Source organism: Aythya marila (genome assembly GCF_965140915.1).
Source record: "Aythya marila genome assembly, chromosome: 8".
Lineage (NCBI taxonomy): Eukaryota > Metazoa > Chordata > Aves > Anseriformes > Anatidae > Aythya > Aythya marila.
Genome location: NC_139049.1, coordinates 28,192,309 through 28,212,972, shown reverse-complemented (window position 1 = coordinate 28,212,972; position 20,664 = coordinate 28,192,309). Strand labels below are relative to the sequence as shown.

Sequence of the window (20,664 nt, the reverse complement as noted above, 5' to 3'; positions counted from 1 at the left end):
TTGGCAAAAAGGCCACAGTTTTATCACCCATTTGCCCATGTCTTAGAAATATGTCATAGTAATTTTTCACTGAAAAATCAAATCTCAGTGCTCGAGACAACATGGTTTGTTGTTTTCTTATACAAAAACAGCCTGCAGTTTCATTTTCGAGCAAAAGAGAAGAAGCAGTGAAAAAATTGTCTTACGGCAAACATGCACACAAAAGAAAATATGGGGCCAGATCTTCAGGTAGCATAAATCAGCTGCGGTGAAGGAGCTACACTGATTTACATCAGCTAAGTGTCAGACTCTAAATCACTACTGACACGCTGTTGAAAAACAAGCATTTCCAAGAATCAGAGCTGTAGCTGAGCAATTTTTTTTTCACTAAACCACGGTTCCTTTCTAGTCGCTCTTTCCATTCAAATGTATATAGAAGTGCTCTTTTGTGCTTTGAGGTTTTGTTGCTGGTGTTGCTTTTCCTAATGCCTAATTCCTTCTCAGGGCTTTTTTTTTTTTTTTTTTCCCTTTCCTTCCTTGCAGTGAAAAGCACAGTGAAATGAAGTGCTGCTCGCCTTCTGCCCACCCCGTGTTTTTGCAGCAGTTCATTAAGAGCACTGAGCTGCAGGCTCTGGCCACAGTTTCTGGATGCAGTTCAATAGCATGTGTATTCTTGTGCTGAGATTTACACCTTACATTCAAAATTAAAAAAACATAAATCAAGCAGCCCTTGAGCATCTTCTCTGGCTCTGGGTGCCTGGGAGATAAAATGCCCTTGTGCCCATACTCAGTCCATCACTGATCTGAGAGAGGAACAGCCTTCACGTGTGCGTGAACACCCTCTGTGGAACAGTTTCACTTGAGCCTCTACATTTATTATTTTATTTATTTATGTAGTATTTCTCATTAGTTCAAGTTCGCGTTTTGCAATGGCTCTTCAGTGTCTTTGGGCTGAAGCTTCCTCCCATACAGATCAGCATATGGCTTTGCTGAAAACGCAGCCCTGTCCAATATGCTAGACTTAAAAATCTGACAGTGCCAACTTATAAAAGTTTCATGGTACATATGTCAATACCAACTGCATAAAAATGCAAGGATCGTGGGCTTTTAATTTGTTTTCCAAAGGCAAACATAAAAATTTCTGTGACTGAAGCTGACTTAAGTAAACAGTTTTAGTAAATGTATTTCATGAGCAGCAAGAGCCCCGTGGTCACGCAGCAGCAAAGCCTCCTGTGCTGGTTCTCCACCACCTCCTGCATTCTGGCAGCATGGCTGTGACGTGGTGGGGACACCAGCTGACACGGTGGGGACTCCAGTTGACACAATGGGGACACCAGTTGATACAATGGGGAGCAGACCTGGTGGAGACACCAGTGGACCTGCTGGAGATACCAGCTGACCCAGTGGGGACACCAGTGGACTTTTTCAACCAGAGCACTGGTAGATCAGTGTGCAGCCAGGCATGCATGCAATCAGCCCGAGCAATTTGTCTGGACAGCAGCTGGGTTTCATACAACAAATCCAGCTCATCCCTCTACGCATGTAAATGCAATGATTTGTCCCCAGCGTAATTCAGTTGCAGAGTTATGCCCGCTGTATTTATTGCCCAGCACAGTCACCAAAACACCTTGAGCACGTACCGTTGGGGAGCAGTGCTGATTTTAGCACGCTTTGCTCTGCACGCTCGTCCCCACGCAGGGTGCCCCACCGTGCTGCGGGGCAGGGTTGTTGCACTGCCGGCTGCGCCTCCTCGAGCCCCCCTGGCAGGGAGCCCAGGGTGACCAGCAGCTCCAGCGCCCACTTGTCCCAGTGCCTGAAAAAGCATATTGAATAAGAGGCTGAACCAAACTATAAAGTAAAATTAAATATATATATATATAAAAGCAAAATATAAAATAAAATTAAGTAAAATTAAGTAAAATTAAGTTAAAATAATAAAATAAAATAAAATAAAATAAAATAAAATAAAATAAAATAAAATAAAATAAAATATAATAAAATAAAACAAAACAAAACAAAACATACTGCAAGCTCTTCCTTTTCCTCCTCTGAAGAGCTGCCATTTGACTTCCCTTTCCCAAAGGGTTGCTGGTGGCTCTCTCTGCACTAACTTTCCCACCTCCAAGCAAGGCAGAGGGACAAATGTCTCCTAATGTCACTGTCATGGAGCTGTTCTGAAAAGTCTGCCTGTCCCTTTGGAGACAGGTCATTTTGAGGCTTTTTCATTACAGGACAGACTGAGTTGTCAGGAGCGTTCGATACTATAGATCATGGTGGCACTCCTGAATGATGGGAGTGCTTGATGGCTGTCATTTACTGTCGTTTTTTATTTACTCAACTGGCCTTCATTCCTGGCTTGGGCACTTTATTAATCCAGACAGTAAAAATGGATCTGTGTGCTCTTACTTAGGGCTGGATGAAACGCTGGGGTTTCTGTCTGCTGAAACATTGGTCTTTACAAAACTGCTTTTGGTCTTAAATGAGTCTTGAAACTAAAAATCCGCTTCCTTTCAGTAAACTGGAAGCTTCCCCCAGCACTGCTAAAAGCAACGATGCTCAGAGCAGCTCGCAGGAACATAATGGTTTTCCATGTGCCTCATCTCAAGCAGATTCCTTGGATTTGGAGACAACTCAAAGAACCTGATTTTTTTAATTTTTATTTTTAAAGAAACCCAGTTTTGAGTCACTGAACCAGTGCTTTTGAGTTCAGCTTCATAAACCATCTACCCAGCTCTGCTCTTAACTCCTTAGCTCATCACAGGTTTGATTTTCCAATGGTGAGACCCTAAGTAAGAGCACATAGTTGAAGGCCTGGAGCTCTGCTGGAACTGGTCTGAAGATGAATTTTTATCCTTTTTTTTTTTTTTTTTTTTTTTTTTTCTGCCAGCTTCAAGTGCTGAGATTGGGAAATTTTCATCATCATGAATCAGGACACAAATGTCTAGAAATAACCCTGGCATTTTTTTGAAACAAAAGAGCATGTTCTGAGGTTAGCTTTTTATTGCCACCCATTTCATTTTTTAGAACAGAACATAAAGTAATAAAGCATAAATAAAAGCCTGTTACTTGGGGATGTCACTTTTTTTTTTGTTCCCTCTCCCCAGATTAGTTGCATATAATTAAAATGTTTCTCTGTCTGAGGGGAAGCCTGGCAATTTGGCCAAAACTTTGGTTTTGGTGGCACTTCACTGGAGCATCACTTCCCAGCCACGTAGCCTGACCCTTTCAGCCTCCCTTCTTTTCCTGCCTGCCAGGGTTTGCACTCCTGCCCTTGCAGCAGACATCCACATCAGGATGCCCCAAGTGCTCCAGAGAATCGCTGTGCCCAGGACGTGCCATGTCAGTCATCAGGGACCGGGTGACAGTCTCATTCACACCAGGGCCTTACCTGGGCGCTTGCTCTGCTCACAGGCATGGCCCTCGTACCCCGGCTGGCACTGGCAGACACACGTGTCACCCACCAGGATGGGCTCGCCGTTGTTCTGGCACGGTCCGCAGCGGCAGGCGTTGAACTCCTGCAAGTAATCATCCAGAGCCCTCTTCAGGTGCTGCCGCTTGGTTTCCATGTTGGTGAGGTCACTCCTGCGTAGAATTTCGTGGATGGGTTGCAGCTGTGCAGGACAGAGACAAAAAGTGGAGTTTGGGGTTTTCATCTAGTCATAGGCCCGCGTGTTGCCAGGATGCAGTCAGGGAGCAGGGAGGTCGCTGGATGAGCTCGGGGCTGAGAAAAAGCGTGTTTGTCTTCCTTGACAGCTCCATATACACCATGAAAATACATTACCACTGATAGACCCCAGTGTGAAACCAAACCTTTTCCTATCTTAGGGGTTTTTGCAGGGTTGGCTTGCTCTGGAAGTTCAGTGTGGACCCAAATGATAAATTCAAACACCCCAGAAAGCCCATTTTTTGATTAGTTTCTTAGTGCTACCATAATAAATTTCATGTCAGAAATTTTCTCATGCTTTTTCCCTTTTTGAAACAAAACATGTAGGTAAGAGATTTGGACAGTGGGTATCATCAAAACTTAACACCGACCTGCCACTAACGGTGACCAGATCATGAACGATCCAGTAAAGGCACAGCGTGGAGACTTTTACCTGCCTACATTTTACCCTTTGTTGCAGTGAAATAATACTGAGCCATCTACAGCTTTAAAAATATGACCAGCTTGTAATATTTCCAGTGGCAAATTGCAATTCTTATATACCATTCAACAAAAATAGCCCAGTGTGGACAACTGTAATTGTAACCTGGCTTCTGCTTTCAACCTATTATATCGAATCGATTGGATTAGCTGAAGGGCAGCAGGCCCCAACGCTGGTGGCGCCGTTCTGCCTTTCAAAATGCGGCTCTTTGGGGTGTTTTAAGCATTCAGCTGTGTTTAGGTTGAAAAATCTCAGCCCTTCCAGTTTTACCAGTAATAAAAATGAACGATAAGCTGCGAGCTCCAGGCTGATGCAAGGACATATTTATAAATATGTGTGCCTGGCTGGGAATTGGTAGACAGTGGTCCCAGGGCAGTCCTGGGCATCACCTCATTGCACAAGCACATGGGGAGTGATTCGTGGGGAGGGCCAGCCAGGCTTTGGGAAGGGCTCTTAGACATATTTGCACAGACCTGTTTATCAAATGAGCGTGAGCTGCAGATAAGAGAGGCTGAAGTGGACGTGGGCGTTTATCGGCAGCCTGAACTGCTGCTGGTTGCACAGAGGTTGCTGAGCTCCGAAAGCAGCCAACAGAGAGGTCAGCATGTGGTTTACTGGAAAAGTGCAATAAGCTTTGCCCAGAATTGATGGGAACTTGTGAAGAAAGGTGAATAACCCGCAGCATGCGTTCAGCTGTAAACGAGAGCGCTTGTACTTTAGCTGGCCTTTCTGCCACCAGGGCGCTGCCCAGAAAGATTCCCATTTCTCCTGACAATAACGCAGATCATTCCCAATTCCACCTGCCCATCGCCTTTCTTCCACTGTCTGGCTTTCCTGCTGTGTGCCTACAGTTGCTGATGAGAAGGATGTTCATGGCAGTGCATCTGTGGCATGACTGAGGGCCTTTCCTCACACCACAAAGCCCCGTAGGATGCCTCAGTGACCTTCCCATTTTATGGGACATCCAATAAAACAGGAGGCAGGAAGAGAACTTTGCTGATTGCGATCACCACCGACCCTCTTAGTGGAGCATGGAGAGACGGGACCCACCTAAGAAAGTGGTGTCCCCTCCTCCATAAACTCCTGGAGGCACCCAGAGCGAGACCCACCATGGTGTGCAGAGGTCAGGCAGAGCCACTGTGTCTCTGAAGCAGGTGCAGTGGAGGGGGGGCATCTGTGCAAAGCCTTCAGCAGGGGGGTGGCTGCCTCCCCCATGAGCCCCCTGCTTATACGGGAAGGCAGGAGCATTACGGAGAATAATGGGGATGGCTGCAACTATGGAGAGCCGTTCATTGGCAAGCTGCTTGGGGACACATCAAAAACTTAACTCGGCACTAATCCAGCATTAAGCTCCTTGTCTGTCTCCCTGCTGATGCTGTCGGTGGGAGATGTACTCCCCATTGTGAAATGAATAAGAGGTTACTAGATCAGTGGCCCATTACATTTAATCTTGTTCTGTGATGGGATCACAATAAAAATACGAAATGATCTGCTCGACTACACTTTCATTCGTTATAGCGGCAGAGTTTCTTCAACTGCAGAAAGCCTTACCTCAAAATCAATAATAGCAGGATTGTATTTTAATGACCTTCCCCAGCGACGATACATGTTGCCGTCCCAACTGTTTAAGAGCCCTCCACTGCCAGCAGTATCTCCACCTTTAATCCGGGGAATAATATCTTCCACGATGGCATTGTGGCTCTGCTCATCTGAAAAGTTGAATTACACCCATATATTTAGTTACAATTTCCACGCCTACTCTGGAAACTGAGGTGATATCAGTCACAAGGGGGGCTACCACAATGCTGTGCCTCCCACATCAATGGGTGCTCTGCCTCCCCCTCAGCCTTGTACAAGGCAATGGGGTGATGAGTTAAACATCCCAAATGCCCTAAAACACTGCAGCCCAAAGGTCCTGCACGGCCCCAGCCTTTGTGTCTGGTTATCACTAGTTAAAGTGATTTACAATCGGTAGCTTCCTGACCTCTTTGAGCACTTTTTATGGCCAGATTTGACTTTAATCATCACCGATGTTGCCCTCTCTGGACCAGTGTTGGGACCATGGGGCCCAGCTGGGGCTCTGCCATGTGTTTGGTCCAGACTGGTGGCACATGGGACACATGCAGGAAGGACCAGAGCCACAAGACATTCCCCAGGAGTGCTTGGGGGAGAATCGGACCTGATTTTAGTGTTTTCTCCCAGGTTCCTCACTCTTGGCCTGGGCTTGCTAAAGGGACCGGAGCTCCCCAGTCACCCACTCACCCAGCAATGTGCATTTCTGTCCAGACGATGTAACTCCAGTTCCTTTCAAGAGGAGCCAGTACTGCTGGGGACTTGGCCCTGAAGACATATTGGTCCCACCTTTGGGCCTGAGCTGTGCCTGAGGATGGCACTAGAGCACCCTTTTCACACCCCAGCGTAACCCGACTTCTGTCCCCTGCCCCAGTGGCCACAGACCTATCTCCCCAGCGTACCCTCATCCAGAAGTTTTTTATTATCACATTGAGAGTATGACATGGATGCTCCCACTGCCAGCCCATACTTGCTGACCGAAACGCCAGCTGAGAGGCCAAAACAGGCCATGACTTCTTCGGAGCGGATTTCTGCAAAACAAGAAGGAGACCAGTAAAAGCAGTGGCTCTGTTCATTTTCCTCCTGGTATCTTTCATGTCTATTAAGAAAATACTCATCTAATTGCATGGTCTGCAACTTGAAGAATTATTCCATGGCAGAGGACAGGCTTTAGTCTTGTAGTGACAAAGCCAAACTTGTATTGGGGTATGTTGGGCCTACTGCACAAGTGAATAGGGAAACTTCCTTGACATAAAGCAGTGTCCTCAGGAAGTATTAGAAGAAACTGAATATCTTAATGCAGGGTTTCAAGCATGTATTTCATTGTTCAGCCTATTTATTTAAAAATAAAAACATTTCCACAGACTAAGTCATAACTAAAGCTGGGAACAGCAGTTGAAATTAACGGATCCTAGCTAATTTCCTAAACTGAGGGTCTGACCCCTGTATTAGCAGCTTAAGCAGCATCTTCGAGTAGCAACCTGCAAAAGTATTGTGTGCTGAGAGCTGCAAAGCCTTGCGGCACGCTGCTGTGCTGCTGCCACCAGTACTGCCACATACATCACCCGAATTTGTAACTGGAGACCCATGAAGTGACTGCAGAGGGGAGAAGCAAGCTAACGAGGTGGCTTCACCAAGGTAAGCAATGCGCATATTTCACACAGCCTGTTTTGTGGTTGTTTTTTGTTTTTTGTTTTTTTTTGTACACACTTCAGCCTCCTGCAAATATAAGGCTGTCTTCTGGAATAGTTAAAAAATCCATTGATTTCAATAAATACAGGTATTGTAAGTAATAGGTAACGTTCGTGTTGCTCTTTTTGTCAGAGGATCTTAAAGTGATTTACAAAGCAGCCCGGCAATCAATACCACCCTGTTGGAAGGGAGGCATGGAGGTCAGCAGGATTTGTGCATCGTGGCTTAGCAGTTTAATGATCGAGGCTGGACCCAGAGTGCCGAGCTGCTCTGCCTCACCCAGTACCGGGGATCAGAGCCTCATCTTGCTCGTATTTAAGACCCTGATCTTAATTAGCTCCTGTAGCTCCCGCTCTGTGGGAGAGGCCAGCTGGAGCTGTGTGGGCACGGGGCTGCTCGTTGGCTTGGAGAGGGTGCTCAATGTCCCAGGAAAGGGAGTCCAAGTCCTGGAGCCAAAGAGGTGGGACCTGAAGCATGCTTGAGACTTCATGGAGAATTACATCCCAATGCAAAATGGGCCCCTTGAGGAAGATTAAATGTGTAGCACTCAATTACTCGTAGTAAACTGTTCAACAGTTGTAAATGCAGTGGGTAAAGTTCATTCACCCAAAGCACCGTGAGTGATTGCTCATCTTGGTGTTGGAGTGCCATAAAATTAAACTTGAGGAACACCCTGATTAATTGATTTGCCATGGTTCCTGGTGAGTAATTATGTTCAGCAAGGGTCTGTCAATACAATTTGCTATTGGTTGCAGCAAGATCAGATCTTGATAAATGAAAAGTGGTTATCACTGCAAAAGGGTGGTCATAGAAAATATTGGCACTTGAGGGGGGAGCCCTGATAGTTTTTTATAAGATATAATTTGTGATAGTTGAATGTGCTCAAGTGATAAGATTTACTGCTGCATTTTGAATTAATCAGAATATATGAAGACTCTTTCTAATTTACTCTGAGCATAATGTTTCTCCCATAAATGTTCTTGTAATGTGTGAACACATTATACTGTTTTCTGCTAAATAATAGAACCATAACAATCTATTTTAAAAACAAGTAATGAAAAATATTGATGGCAGAGCAACAAGGGACCTCGTTCTGACATATGTATTTATTTCACTCATGACCACATCCATAGAAGCCCTTGCAGCCTGAAAGCTAGAAACAGGTCTGGCTGCAGAACTGCCATCCTAAACACTGCACAAGTGGGTTGTGGTCTCTTCCTGGGTGTCCAAACCCAGAAGGTGATTTCATTTTCAAAATTAAAGTTTCCCATATGCTTAACATCCAGCTCATGCCTATGCCTAGCTGGATGCTCAGTGACCCCCAGGTATCTTTCATTTAGAGAGGACTCAGCCTGGGGACGTTATTTCCTGGATACAAATGGCTTAGTCACCAGTCTAGGGAAAAATAAAAAATAAAAATAAAGGAGCATATTTTCTTTCAAAGCATTTAACACGTAGCCTCCTAGGTTAGGTGAGCTCTCAGGATGCATGAGTGGATCTGAAGCTGGTGCTGCTCAGTCCTGCAGGGTCTCAGCAGTACATCTCTAGGCATCTGCAGAGCTTCTAGATCATTATCTGAAGCTCTTGTTTGCAAGATTTGAGCACTTATACCCTGATCCTGACCAACCCTCAGGAGACATGGCTAATCCTCTTGCAAACACAGCCTTCAAGCATGGTGGCGATCGCCAATGGGAAGACATTTTTTGACTTGACAAATGTGGACTTTCTAGCAGAGTCTGAGTTAGATGAAAATTATACAAATGTGCTACATTAAAACGAAAATTGCATCTCTACTGGGGCGCGTTTTTGTCTTTTGCTGAATTTCAGCATCCTTCTTTCCTAAAAGAGGGCATCTTGTAGCAGTAAATCTCCTCAGATACACAACAAGCACAAGATAAAGTAAAATAATAGCTTCCCTCCACATGCTCTTGATTCATTCTTCCTCTGAAATTGGCAGTCTGCTTCCTGAAGACTTGCTTGCCAAGATGTTATTCTTGTTCTATATCACTCACTCTTCAAAGTGAATAAATGATTTGAAGAGGCATCATGTTTCCAAACATTAGTAGTTCAGGGACTTAATGAAAATTCTCTCAATTGGTAGTTGCTCACAGGAAAAAAATGGCATGGTTAACACTCACTATGGAGTGTATGTATTGTTATCCTAGTTCTGATGGTACAAAACCATTTCAGACTGGAAGGTCCATGGCAGAATTTGGGGCAGACTCATGGAAATCAATGGAATTATAGCAATTTGCACCAACTGTGACAATTTACACCTGCTGTCCAAGGTCACAATTTTCTTTTGCATAAACATTCAGCCTGAAGTTACCAAGGTGGAGTTACCCTCAGAAGATCAGGGTGATTATGTTTAGGCAAAGTGGGATCTATTGCACTGTCAACACCTTTGCAAAAGTCGGCAATCTGGTTAGTGTACTGAAGTACCGCATTATTGTTGTTCTGCATCTTATGTTTTTGATTAGGAAAAATGCTATGCTTTAGCTCTCCAGTAATGGCTATTCTTGTAGTCCAGATATCTGGAGCGGATATTTCATATAACTGAGATTTAGGGGTATGGCTCTCCAGCCTCATACACTCTAATTTGTTGAGAACTGGAGCTAACAGAGCTCTGTTAGTTTTCAGATATGACACTAACCAGAGTAAAGTGGCAGTGGTATTGCCAAGTGCAAAGCGTTATTTCCATTTACAGAAAATTGAAACTCTCACTACCAGGATGCTAAAACATCAGTGGGCTATTATTCTTTACTCTGGCTGAGTTTGCAGTCTTTGAGCATTCATAAGGATGGCCAGAACAAAGATAATAAGCAGTAAGAGAAGTTTAGAGAAGTCTAGTAAACAACACTGAAAAAAGGGGAGAAAACGTTATTCAGATTCCTTCCTAAACTATAAAAACATTACCCAGATTCTTCTGAAATTAGCTCAGGAAGTAGTTTGTGACACTTGAGCTTCTCCCTTGCTATGCAGTGAGTTGTTCATTCATCTCATAAAGAGCACATGGATACCTGTACCCCATGCCAACTGTGCATTTTTGGTGCCTATCACATAATAGGACACTCCAGCTACCTTGGCAAGGAGAGTCTGATGAGTATCCACCCTCCCAGGGCCCAGAGAAATGATGGGTGTGGGGAGCAACCAGATGAATTATTCAGGTGGGCTGGACCCAATCCATGGTCTCTAGGTGGGAAATGCCTGCTTTAGAGCAGAAAGTTGTGAGCAGAGAATTTTGTGCATTATTCTAACCTTTTCGTCTCATTTCCTCTTTGTTAACAACAAGGATGTACTCAAAGACACCTCCCATAGTGCCGGATGTCATGAAATGGGTGCCGTAGTCATCGATGAATTTGGCGTACATGCCATAGTTGTATGTGTCTGGAAGCTCTTGCAGGGAGAGGAGCATGTCTTCATCCAAAACGATGTTGTTCCTTCTCATCTTGAAACGGGCCGTCTGCACCTTGGTCACAGCTCTAATGAATCCAACATCCTGTGGGCAAAGACTGCCAATCAATATTCACTGAAGAAAAAAAAAAAGTAATTTCTAGGCTGGTTTGCAGAGGAAAACCTGAATCTGTAACTGTCACTGTATGTTAAGGGCTTGAAAAGCAGGCCAACTTCAAAAGAAATCAGTGGCAATTCTTTTTTTCAATGTCTTTTTCTTGTGTGTGGAGGGCAGAGTTATGGTGTGGGTGCTTTGGGTTTTTTATTGATGTGCAAATTTCTGCTATTTCTGGTTTTTGTTTCCATGCTGCTTATGCCTTTTTATTTATTTATTTATTTATTTATTTGTTGGCAGCCTTGACTAGTGATGTGGGACAAAGCAGCAGGGGGATTCCCTGGCTGGGAAGATGCTGACCCAGGTGGATTTCCTTGTTCTACCACCAGCTCCATGGCTTCTCCTCTAGACTGGCCATTACCCCAGGCAAGGTGCCAGTGCAACAGGACCAGCCCCTTCAATGATTTCTCCAATAAATGATCATTGTTCAGCTGCAAACATCGTGTGAGTCTAGACAAGTGCACAGTAAATACTCTAATGGTGCCAATTTCAAACAGCTTTTAAGGGCATTTCAACTCGGAACACCATCAAAGTAATTATTCTGTATTGTTTGCTGTCAGCAGCCAAGAAAGAAGAGAAGACAAGGATGGTATATGTGGGAAATACCAGCGTTCATGTTATTAGATGGGAAAAAGCACCACAGCTATTCCATGATTTAAACTCATGAGAAATAAACCTTTTTAATGGAAGCTCTTTTTTTTTTTTTTTTTTAATATAATGTTTTTTTAACCTTTCTTCAAAAGTAACATATTTCCCTATCATAAGGCAGCTTGTATTAATTGGAACAAGATATATTTGCTACTGGAAATCATTCCCCGAGGAAAACTGTTTTGATCAACATCTTGATATTTCCTTCTCCCTCATCGTCACTTTAAACATTTTTTATTTATGTGCTTAACGTAGCCATGAAACAGGATGGGGTGAGATGACATGTGTTGTGGTACTTCGTAATTCAATTTTATTCCCACTCCCTGTTTGCTAAAATGTAATAAGAACAACAAACAGGATTACTAACGATCATACATTTGCAATTACACGAACAAATTAAGGTACAATTGCTATGTGTTAAAAAATGCAATTAAGAGAATAAACAGACGTAACTTACAGCCAGACCATGCAATGCACAGATGACATGATTGGAGTGTACGCGTCGCTGATTTTTTTTTTTTTTACCTTTGCATTGTATTCTGTGAAATTCTTCAGGGATCCTTTGCCACGTGATAAAGAAAAGCCAAGGTTTAGCTTTACAGGTACTGATTTAGGTCCAATCCCAAAGGTTAAACCGCCTCCTCTGCTTTTACTACTTCCAACGGCATTAAGCAGATCTTTTGAATCTTCATAAAACTCAAAAGAGAATCCAGAATCAGCATGAGCCTAAAGTGAAAGGAGCACACATTAATTTTTCAGGCATTTTCCTTCCTTTTTAACCAATATTTCTTTAAGGAGCAGATCATACCTCCATTGAGGCCAGTGATGCTCCTGATGGCACCAACACTGACTTCAGTGAACACAGAATAAAGAATTCAGTCATGAGCCATTTAATTTGGAAATATGTGAGAGATGCAGATAAAGCCATGCATTTTGTGTCATCTATCTCCAGACAGGGGAAAGGTTTGTGTTTGGCCCCAGAAAGCAATGCCATTACAGGTAGATCTGGTAACAGTGTCTAGTAAGCTACCTTGACACTTTCCATTATAAAGCCCTCCTTCCAGTTCCCTGCAAGTCTGCCAAATCCTGACTATTTGGAGTGAATTTTTTTCCACTCCTGCCTGCTTCTGGATGAATTTATTAAGAAAAAGATTCAGCAGCGGTGATCCAGACACTTACGAGGGCAACATCAGAAAATAAACATTGTTCTGCCTGTTTTAGAGAAGTGACCTTTCCCTTGACAGCTCTGCTTTGCCAGCACGTGGAATTTAGCAGCCTTGCCGAGTCTGGGCTGTGCCATTTGCCATCTCTATAAAAAGCCAGATAAATTTTCCAACACTGAAAAATGGCATCTGACATGGTCGTGAGTGTCTTCCTAGACCCAGGCAGGTACAAACTCCAAAGTCAGCCTAGATGTGAGACATTCTTGAGCATCCCTCCCCATGTGTCTGTGGTACAGGTGTGCTTCCACCAGCAGCAGCAGGTAAAAGAGGGAAGAAAACATTGCTGGTGTGGTGGGTCTGTCTGGGTTCAACTGGGGACTAAGGAATTCTGCCTGTGGTGAGCACATGAGAGTCTATTACATTGGACTTTTAGCTGTAATATTGCCTTGGAATAATATTTATTTCATTCATCCATTGCAAAAAAAAAGCATGACAGATGCTTTTTTTTAGCTGTAGCGAGGCCACAGCTCCTACTTAGGACACGGGACACCCAGCTTAAGTCCCCCCTCTGCTAGGTTCAGTTTCAAACATCCAAAGTCAGATGCCACCCCAAAGCACACAGGTGTTGTGATACATGTTGTGATGGCTTTCAGGATCTCTGTCTCACTCAGAATTCAGATTTATGTCCCTTGTAGCCATGCCATAGACTTAAATGCTTCCAAAGATTGAACTGGTAGCATTGTTCCTATTTTACACATGGCCAATTTCATCCCTGGAGAGGCAAGTGGCTCGCGCAAGCTCTACAGCTCATTAATAGCAGAATTTAGTAAAAAAACATTTATCTTGGCTCTGACTAGGCCAGAATAAGCAGTGGGGATGCCTGGGTGATAAAGCACGTTAGTGCCTTGATGTGCCATAAAACTGCATTTATATCACTGATTGCCTGTTGTCTTGGGGACAGCCGGAGGAAGGTGCCTTGAAAGACAACACACAGCAAATTCTCCTCGATAAAATGTGCACAATACCTTTATAACAAGTTGGGCCCTTAGCTGGGAAAACTGCCGAATTTGACCACCCGAGGTACTCACTAGGAACTGGTACACGTGGAAGTTGTAAGGCTTGCGGAAATACTTCTCATCGTCCCCGTAGTAGAGGTGTTCGCAGGCAGTGTCATACTTCAGCTCCCGCCACTCCCCGTTGTAGACATACTCGCAATGCCCCCCCCCAAAATTGGGATCGTACACGTACTGCTTCTCCTCCTGTGTTAGGATGTTGTATCTTAGAAAAACATAACATTCAGAATGTTATACTTTTTTGTTTTTGTTGTTGTTTGGTTTGTTTTTTTGTTTGTTTGTTTGTTTGTTTTCCCCAACAGACACTGTTCCCGTTTCTGTTCTCCTGACACTACGGCACTGCATGTAACCTATACTCAGGTCTCTGGCTTAGAACTGAGATTACAACGATAACCTGAGGTTTGGGTCTTCTCTCTCTCTTTGCTGTCTCCTTCCCAAAGCTAACAGAAGGCATTGTTTCAGACTCAGATCCTAGAGATGGAAGAAGTCAGTTTAATTGTCCAGTCCATCCCCACGAGTCCAGTTGTGAAAGTCCGACAGCACTGGGATTCCTCCAGTCCCAGCAAGGCTTTCACAGCCTGATGCATCTCCCTACCACAAAGGGTTTCCTGGCAGCCTCTGTAATTGTTTCCTATCTTAATTTCATCTCCTTCCTTTTAATAGCAGTCTCATTTCTCAGTGGATTTAGCACCCTCCCTAGACTTGAAGCCTCCTGTTTTGCCAAGTCACTTGCTTATTATTTCCTCATGCCTTTCTCCTCCTGCTTTCCAGCCATCACAGCTGCTGCCCTCCCAAATCCCGCCTGTTACTTAATATTCCCTGTAATTCGATGGCTCAAAATGAAAGCATTATTCAAACTAGACAGCAGCATTGCTCCTCACAACAGGGAATCATCTTTAAGACCAGGATAGTAAATGCTATTGCTTTTGTGTGTTCTGCGGAGAAAACAAATCAGAGAGCAGTATTAAATGCGGTGCTGACTGCAAATTAATAGATGTCTTGAAAAACTTTTGATGGACTTTCCCAGGCCCTGGGCCAGAGATGCATTTATCTCATTGACTCAGGAGAGTGTTGGATAGGAGAATTATCCAATGACTGGTTGCATTGTCATACCATAGCTCATGCTCTCCAAATGAAACTAAGCGGTTGTGTTAGGACACAGGATTTAAAACAAAAATTTCACAATAGGAAATTTGCCTTTAAATTCATGCCAGTCTTCTTTTCTATATTGCATAATTAAAATTGGAAGCTGAATAGCCTAAAACATTTTCATGCATAGAAATACTTACTTCAGCTTATTTCCATTTGGTGCTCAGGCTCTCTGCCTTCAAAATACTCTGAAGTCCTAAATCCTGGAGCCATTTTCCATAAAACTGGAAGCCACCAGAATGCTGCACCTCCAACACTTACTGTTTCCTTTAATATTTGCTTCTATCAGCTATGGAAAGGACTCAGAGAACTGAGATATATTGTTACATGAGCATAAAGGGTACACTCACAACTACCGAGTGTCTGAGAGAGGCCAAGGTCAGGCAGTAAATCTGAGGAGAATTTGGAATAAAAGCTGGGCCGAGCCCTCCAGCCTCTGACACAGCTACCCATGGCTGTGTGGGACGGACACTCTCCTTTGGGTTTTGCACAGCACGGTATTAATTCATGGAATTCTTACTAAGCAGGAGCAATATGAAAACCTTCCTCCTGCTTTGATTGCTAGAGTAGCAGCTATTGATTAATTACTCACCCCTGTGCTGCTTTTTCAGACCCTGGGATTGGGAACAGGTCTTCACAGGGGCTTTCAATATCTTCATCCTCACAGTTATTCTCATCAGACCCATCTCTGCAGTCTCTCTCACCGTTGCACACAAGATGTCGTTTAATACAGCGACCTAGAATGCACAGGGACAGGAGATCCCTTGGCTGCTTTCAGGAAAACTTTTTGGCAGCCTGATTTTGCTGCTCTGCACACATATTTCAGTGCCACAGGAAGCCATGCTGTGCGTTGGACACTGCACTGCTCCATCAGGAGCTTATTGCAATAACCATAGCGCAAGAACAGCTGTTTGCAGGAATCACAACCTGAAAGGACCTTATTTATTTATTTTTTTTAATTTCTGGGGGTGAGGAGAAAGCCCTGACATGGCAGTCATGGAGGGAAGTGGTGGAGCAGCAATGACATGCTCCAGCTGAGGAGCTGCCCCCAGAGCTGCTGTGCATTGCTAAATTTCATTAGGATTTTCATTACATGCTCAAGGTGGGAGCTCAAGCCACTCGTGCAAAAGGAAAAATCTGCCAAGGTGAGCCAAATGTCCCGAGAACAGCCGTATCACATCCCAGTCCTCAGAGCTGGGAATGGCTAAAAATAAATAATTCACCCCAACAGATTGCTGGTTGGGTTCAGGACTGAGCTGCGTTATTCTCAGGGAGAGGAAGCGTGTGTTGGGGGAGCTCTGGTGCCCACAGAGGGGGATGTGAGCGCACAGCACGGCTGTTGGAGCAGAATATTTCTAGAATCTTTATTCCACTGAAAAATTAACCTTTTCCATGTCACACATGCCTTCTTTTCGCTCCAAATCGAAGTGTAACATGGAAGGACTTCTGTAAAAGTGAAGAAAAAAAACAAAGATGGGGGAAATCTCATATTTTTCCATTTCACCATCCTGCTGGCCAGCCTGAATGCATTTTGGCAAAGCCCTGCCCACAGCAGATGCCATTCTGTCCCACCAATGTCTGACCCACTTCCCCTCGGTCTGTCCACCCGAACCCGGAGTCTGAGCCCCGTTCACTCACCAGTCTCCTCGCACCGAAAGTCCTTCCCGCAGCTGGGGGCTCTGGTGCAGGTCTCCTCAGCATGGCAAGCTTGCTCGTCCCAGAGATTCCCCACGCAGCGCTGCCCTGCGAACCCCGCGGGCTGCACCAGCGTCCGGTACCGGTGCTGGGTCATACAAGAGAGAAACACCTAATTCGTGTCCCCCTGGCATTACCACCACGGGCAGTAATGCAATTATACCTATAGCTTTTATCTAAATTGTTATTTCTCTGTGCAGTCCTCATATGCATAGTCTTGTGCATAAGTGGAGGAGAATCAGCAGAGAGGTGGGAGCCCAGGAGAGCTGCCCGAAGTTAAAACAAGTGAATTTGGGGTGGAATGGAATGACTGTTTTTAAAATCTCTTCCTATTTTATACTTTGGAAGCAATAAAGAATTTTTCCAATCGCACATTTTGTACTGGAATGTAATGGGTTCAGATGGACATAGACACTAATTGCAATGCTGATTCTGAAACATAAACATTTCTGATGGATTATTAATGAGGATTGCTGCTCTTAAACCAGGAAAAAACAAAAAAAAAAAAAAAAGAGAGAGGGAGAGAACAGCCAAATCATTTGCTGATTATAAGCACAGGAACAAAAATACAGGGATATAAACTAAGCAGAGAGCAAAATTATGTCAGGTATTTGAAAATAAATTCTTGAATTATGAAGACATATGTGAAATTATATCGAAAATTGAGAACGGGACCTGACGAATGAAGGTTGCTTTTAATTTCTTTTCAGTAGAATATTTGCATTAAGAATCAGGGGATACTTAATTAAATCTGAATTTGAAAAGGAAAATCTTGGCCAAGTATTCTGGCCTGATTCTTCCACCTTTTGCCTTGATTTTGTGTTTTGCAGCTCTGCTGCCTTAAACAAATTTATTCCCTGTTTACACCAGGGAAAGTAAGAGCCTCTCTATGAGAGGAGCACCTCCGTCATATTTGGATGAGTTTACGGGATGCTTCAGAATGATTAATATGTATAATATATATAATTAATGTGTGTACATCCTTGTTGCAGACACATCTGAGGATAAATGAATGCATAACGGTAGAGCCTTACTTTTTTCTCTTGGCAAGGAAAGCAATCAGTCCACGCTGACCACTGGCTCAGCTGACAGTTGACAGGAGCTGGGGAATTAACATCTCTGCTGCTTCTTCTGAGGAGAAGAGAGAGTGGTCTAAGGGCTTTGAAGGTGTGCTTTAAGAAGGGTTGGAGGCCAGCAGGGAGAATATAATCTCTGTGTGTTCTTCCACTAGGAACTCATTTTGTAGGAAACGGACACTGGGGTAGACCCTTAGTAGGGTTGGCCGTCCTACCCCGGCTGCCCTGTCCAAGAAGTCCACCCTCAAAATATGGTCTGGGGCAGTAGGTGTAGGACCTGAGCATTTTGCCTCTGGTTTCCTGCTCTCCTGGGAGATCCTAGCTCTTTCCAACAGTTGGATTGCAATAAAATGTATGTACACCATACACGAGAGGCCAAACACCCTGAGAGACAGAAGGAATGTCCAGAAAAGACAGGTTTTAAGGAAAAGCTTCTTTAGGACTTTCTTCTCTGGAGCACCTCACAAACTGCAGGATTACTGATGTTTGTCACCTGGTTTGAAATCAATCAATTTCACTTTTTTTACACCATTCTGAATTGTCAGTATTTTTCCACACAGGGTTTGATGCCCATGCAAGCTGTAGTGGGAACGGCTGCACCAATGGTGCTGAGCTGCAAGCCATGAGGCCGTGCTGACCACCAGAATTTGTTGGCTGACTATTTCTAAAAGGAAATACCTAGATTCTGTGGAGGGGGAAAAGTTAAAGAAAGAGTATAAAAAACAGAAAATGGCAAGAGTTGTGTATCACAATGGTCTCTGGACATACATGTACATTGAATATTGCCGTACAGTAGCAAGAAAATACTTGTCTTGCTACCCAGCCCTGTCATTGTATCTCTGTGTTTCTGTCCCCACTCCTACAACCTTTATTTTCACACGTTTCTTTGTCTTGAGGAGCAGTCTGTGGCACTAAGAAATGACTCTCCAGTTGCCACAGCCTTCTAAGCATTTTGAGGGGTTATTCCTAAGCCAAAACATTATTATCATTATTTTGGTGATTAACTAATGAGCAGTCTGTTTTACTTATAAGACTGCAGCCCAAAGAGAAATCCCGATAATTAGCAGAGGTAGGGAGCACGCTGGGCATTCATCAGCAAGGCCACCAGACGAGAGGCACAGCGGCTTGGGCAGGGAGCCTGTGGGCACAGATCACCCACCAGGAGAACAGCAGGATCCTGGAGACACACACGGTGATGGAGGAGGCACCCGTACTGATCCCTCCCGGCTCTGACAGGAGGTTTTGTGGGCCGTGTCCTTCAGCACTTCACCAAGCACTTAATTGGCTCACCTTCGACTGGATTTCACGTTTACCTCTTCATTATTCTGCCTTGTTTGATAAGTTCATCAAACATCAAAAATCTCGTCTTTGTTCCTTTTCAAAAGGGATTATCAGAATAAGTCTACATAATTAAGTGTATCACTACCATGATTTTTTTTTCCCTTCTGCCTTCTCCTAGTCTTCACATTCCAATTATCAGTGATACCTTTTCTTGATCCTTCTAAATCACATTTGCTTTTACAACAATCCTGAAATTAATAACTGTAGGAAAACAAACAAACAAACAAACAAAAAACCCAACTCTTCTCCTATCACGACACTGTAGCTTTAGAAAAAAATAACTTGTATATCCCTTTCCTTCAAAGCTTAAATGACACTTGTATATGTTAATAATATTGTTCAGAGAAAAAAAAAATAGAGGTACATGATTCTGGCTTGGATTGAAAATTGGGTTGTGTACAAGCACATGTTAATTGTCAAATGCAAAATAATTATTATGAGAATGAATAGGAAAAATATTTCTTTGTAAGTCTTCCTGTGTAAGGAATTCACTCCAAGTGCCCCAAAATAATACGGTGATTTTGGTAAAAATGTTTAAGCAGGCTTAATAGTCATCTGTGAAAGAAAACCCATTGTGCAAACAGTTCATATAAGAAGGAATTATGATTCCTCGCTTGGGCTTGGATAACGGCCAACATTTTTTTTTATTATTTTTTTTTTCTGGAAGCTGTTTACAGAGAGCACAGTGTGCACATGCCTCAAGTCAAGACGAAATTGATGGGCTGACTGACTAGCCCGCAGTTTCTGTACGTAAAGCTGGGTGGAAGCAGACTTACCTCTGGGAAGGCGCCGCCACCGGCTCCCGGTGCGCCGCAGCCGTGCCCCGACGTGCTGTTAGAGACAGCGAGCATACAGCGAGAATCAAAAGAGAAACCTGATGCAGGCTCCACTGCATTGTTTTTCCATATGTAAACGTTTGCTATTAATTAGCTGCAAGCAAAAGCTTGAGGCTTTGGTAGGCTGTGGGGACAGCGCTGCTGGGAGAAGTGCGGAGCCCCCCGGGCGCAGCACGCTGCGGTAAATCATTGACGACAGCACCCATCAGATCATGAAGAATCAGGACACGTCCTGGAGGCCTTTACCCTTTTGGAAACAAATTCCCAATCTTCTGGCAAGGGAATATATTAAACTGTTTGACTGTTTCCACATGAAAGTCAGTCAGGCCCTGTCAAGGCGGTCATGTTTCTTGCCCACCCTGTACCCTCCAGTTCATTTGAAGGAGGAAACCCATTTTATTTCCCACAGCACCTGTAATTTTGGCCATTTCCCAGCACAGCCAATTGAAGATTCTTACAAAATTCTGTTATGAGGGACACATACCATCCAGATACATCACGGAGAGGTCAGTTCAGCTTTTTCCCTTTTCCATTCCCATAAGGCAGTGTCCCATGTCCAAAGCCACCGGGAATTATAACCTGACTCAGAAGGGCTTTGGGATGGTCCTACACAGTCACTGCAACGTGGGGATCTAAACACTCATTTTTTAAACTGATTCAGAGTGAGGAAGATGCCCCCTCACTCTGAAATTTTGTCCTGTCCCAGCTGCTGTGTGAACCTGTCCAT

At 43.9% G+C, this 20,664-nt stretch overlaps 1 protein-coding gene across 3 annotated transcripts; it reads right to left on the bottom strand.

Moving 5' to 3' along the window:
• Nucleotides 1-512: 512 nt before the first annotated feature.
• C8A (complement C8 alpha chain) lies at nt 513-20,106 on the bottom strand. 3 transcript variants are annotated; one of them, XM_082766225.1, is made up of 12 exons: nt 19,878-20,106; nt 17,719-17,815; nt 16,628-16,772; nt 15,582-15,726; nt 13,856-14,045; nt 12,130-12,330; nt 10,647-10,887; nt 6,599-6,727; nt 5,676-5,833; nt 3,368-3,590; nt 1,620-1,792; nt 513-982 (listed from the first exon to the last, which is right to left on the bottom strand). In XM_082766225.1, exons 1-11 carry the CDS (start codon nt 19,994-19,996, stop codon nt 1,641-1,643), a joined length of 1,800 nt encoding a protein of 599 aa, XP_082622351.1. In that variant the 5' UTR covers nt 19,997-20,106; the 3' UTR covers nt 513-982; nt 1,620-1,640. The 3 variants fall into 3 exon arrangements, with proteins under 3 accessions (XP_082622351.1, XP_082622350.1, XP_082622349.1); XM_082766224.1 differs by lacking the exon at nt 513-982 and adding an exon at nt 1,071-1,337; XM_082766223.1 differs by lacking the exon at nt 513-982 and having other exon boundaries at nt 1,071-1,792.
• Nucleotides 20,107-20,664: the final 558 nt, after the last annotated feature.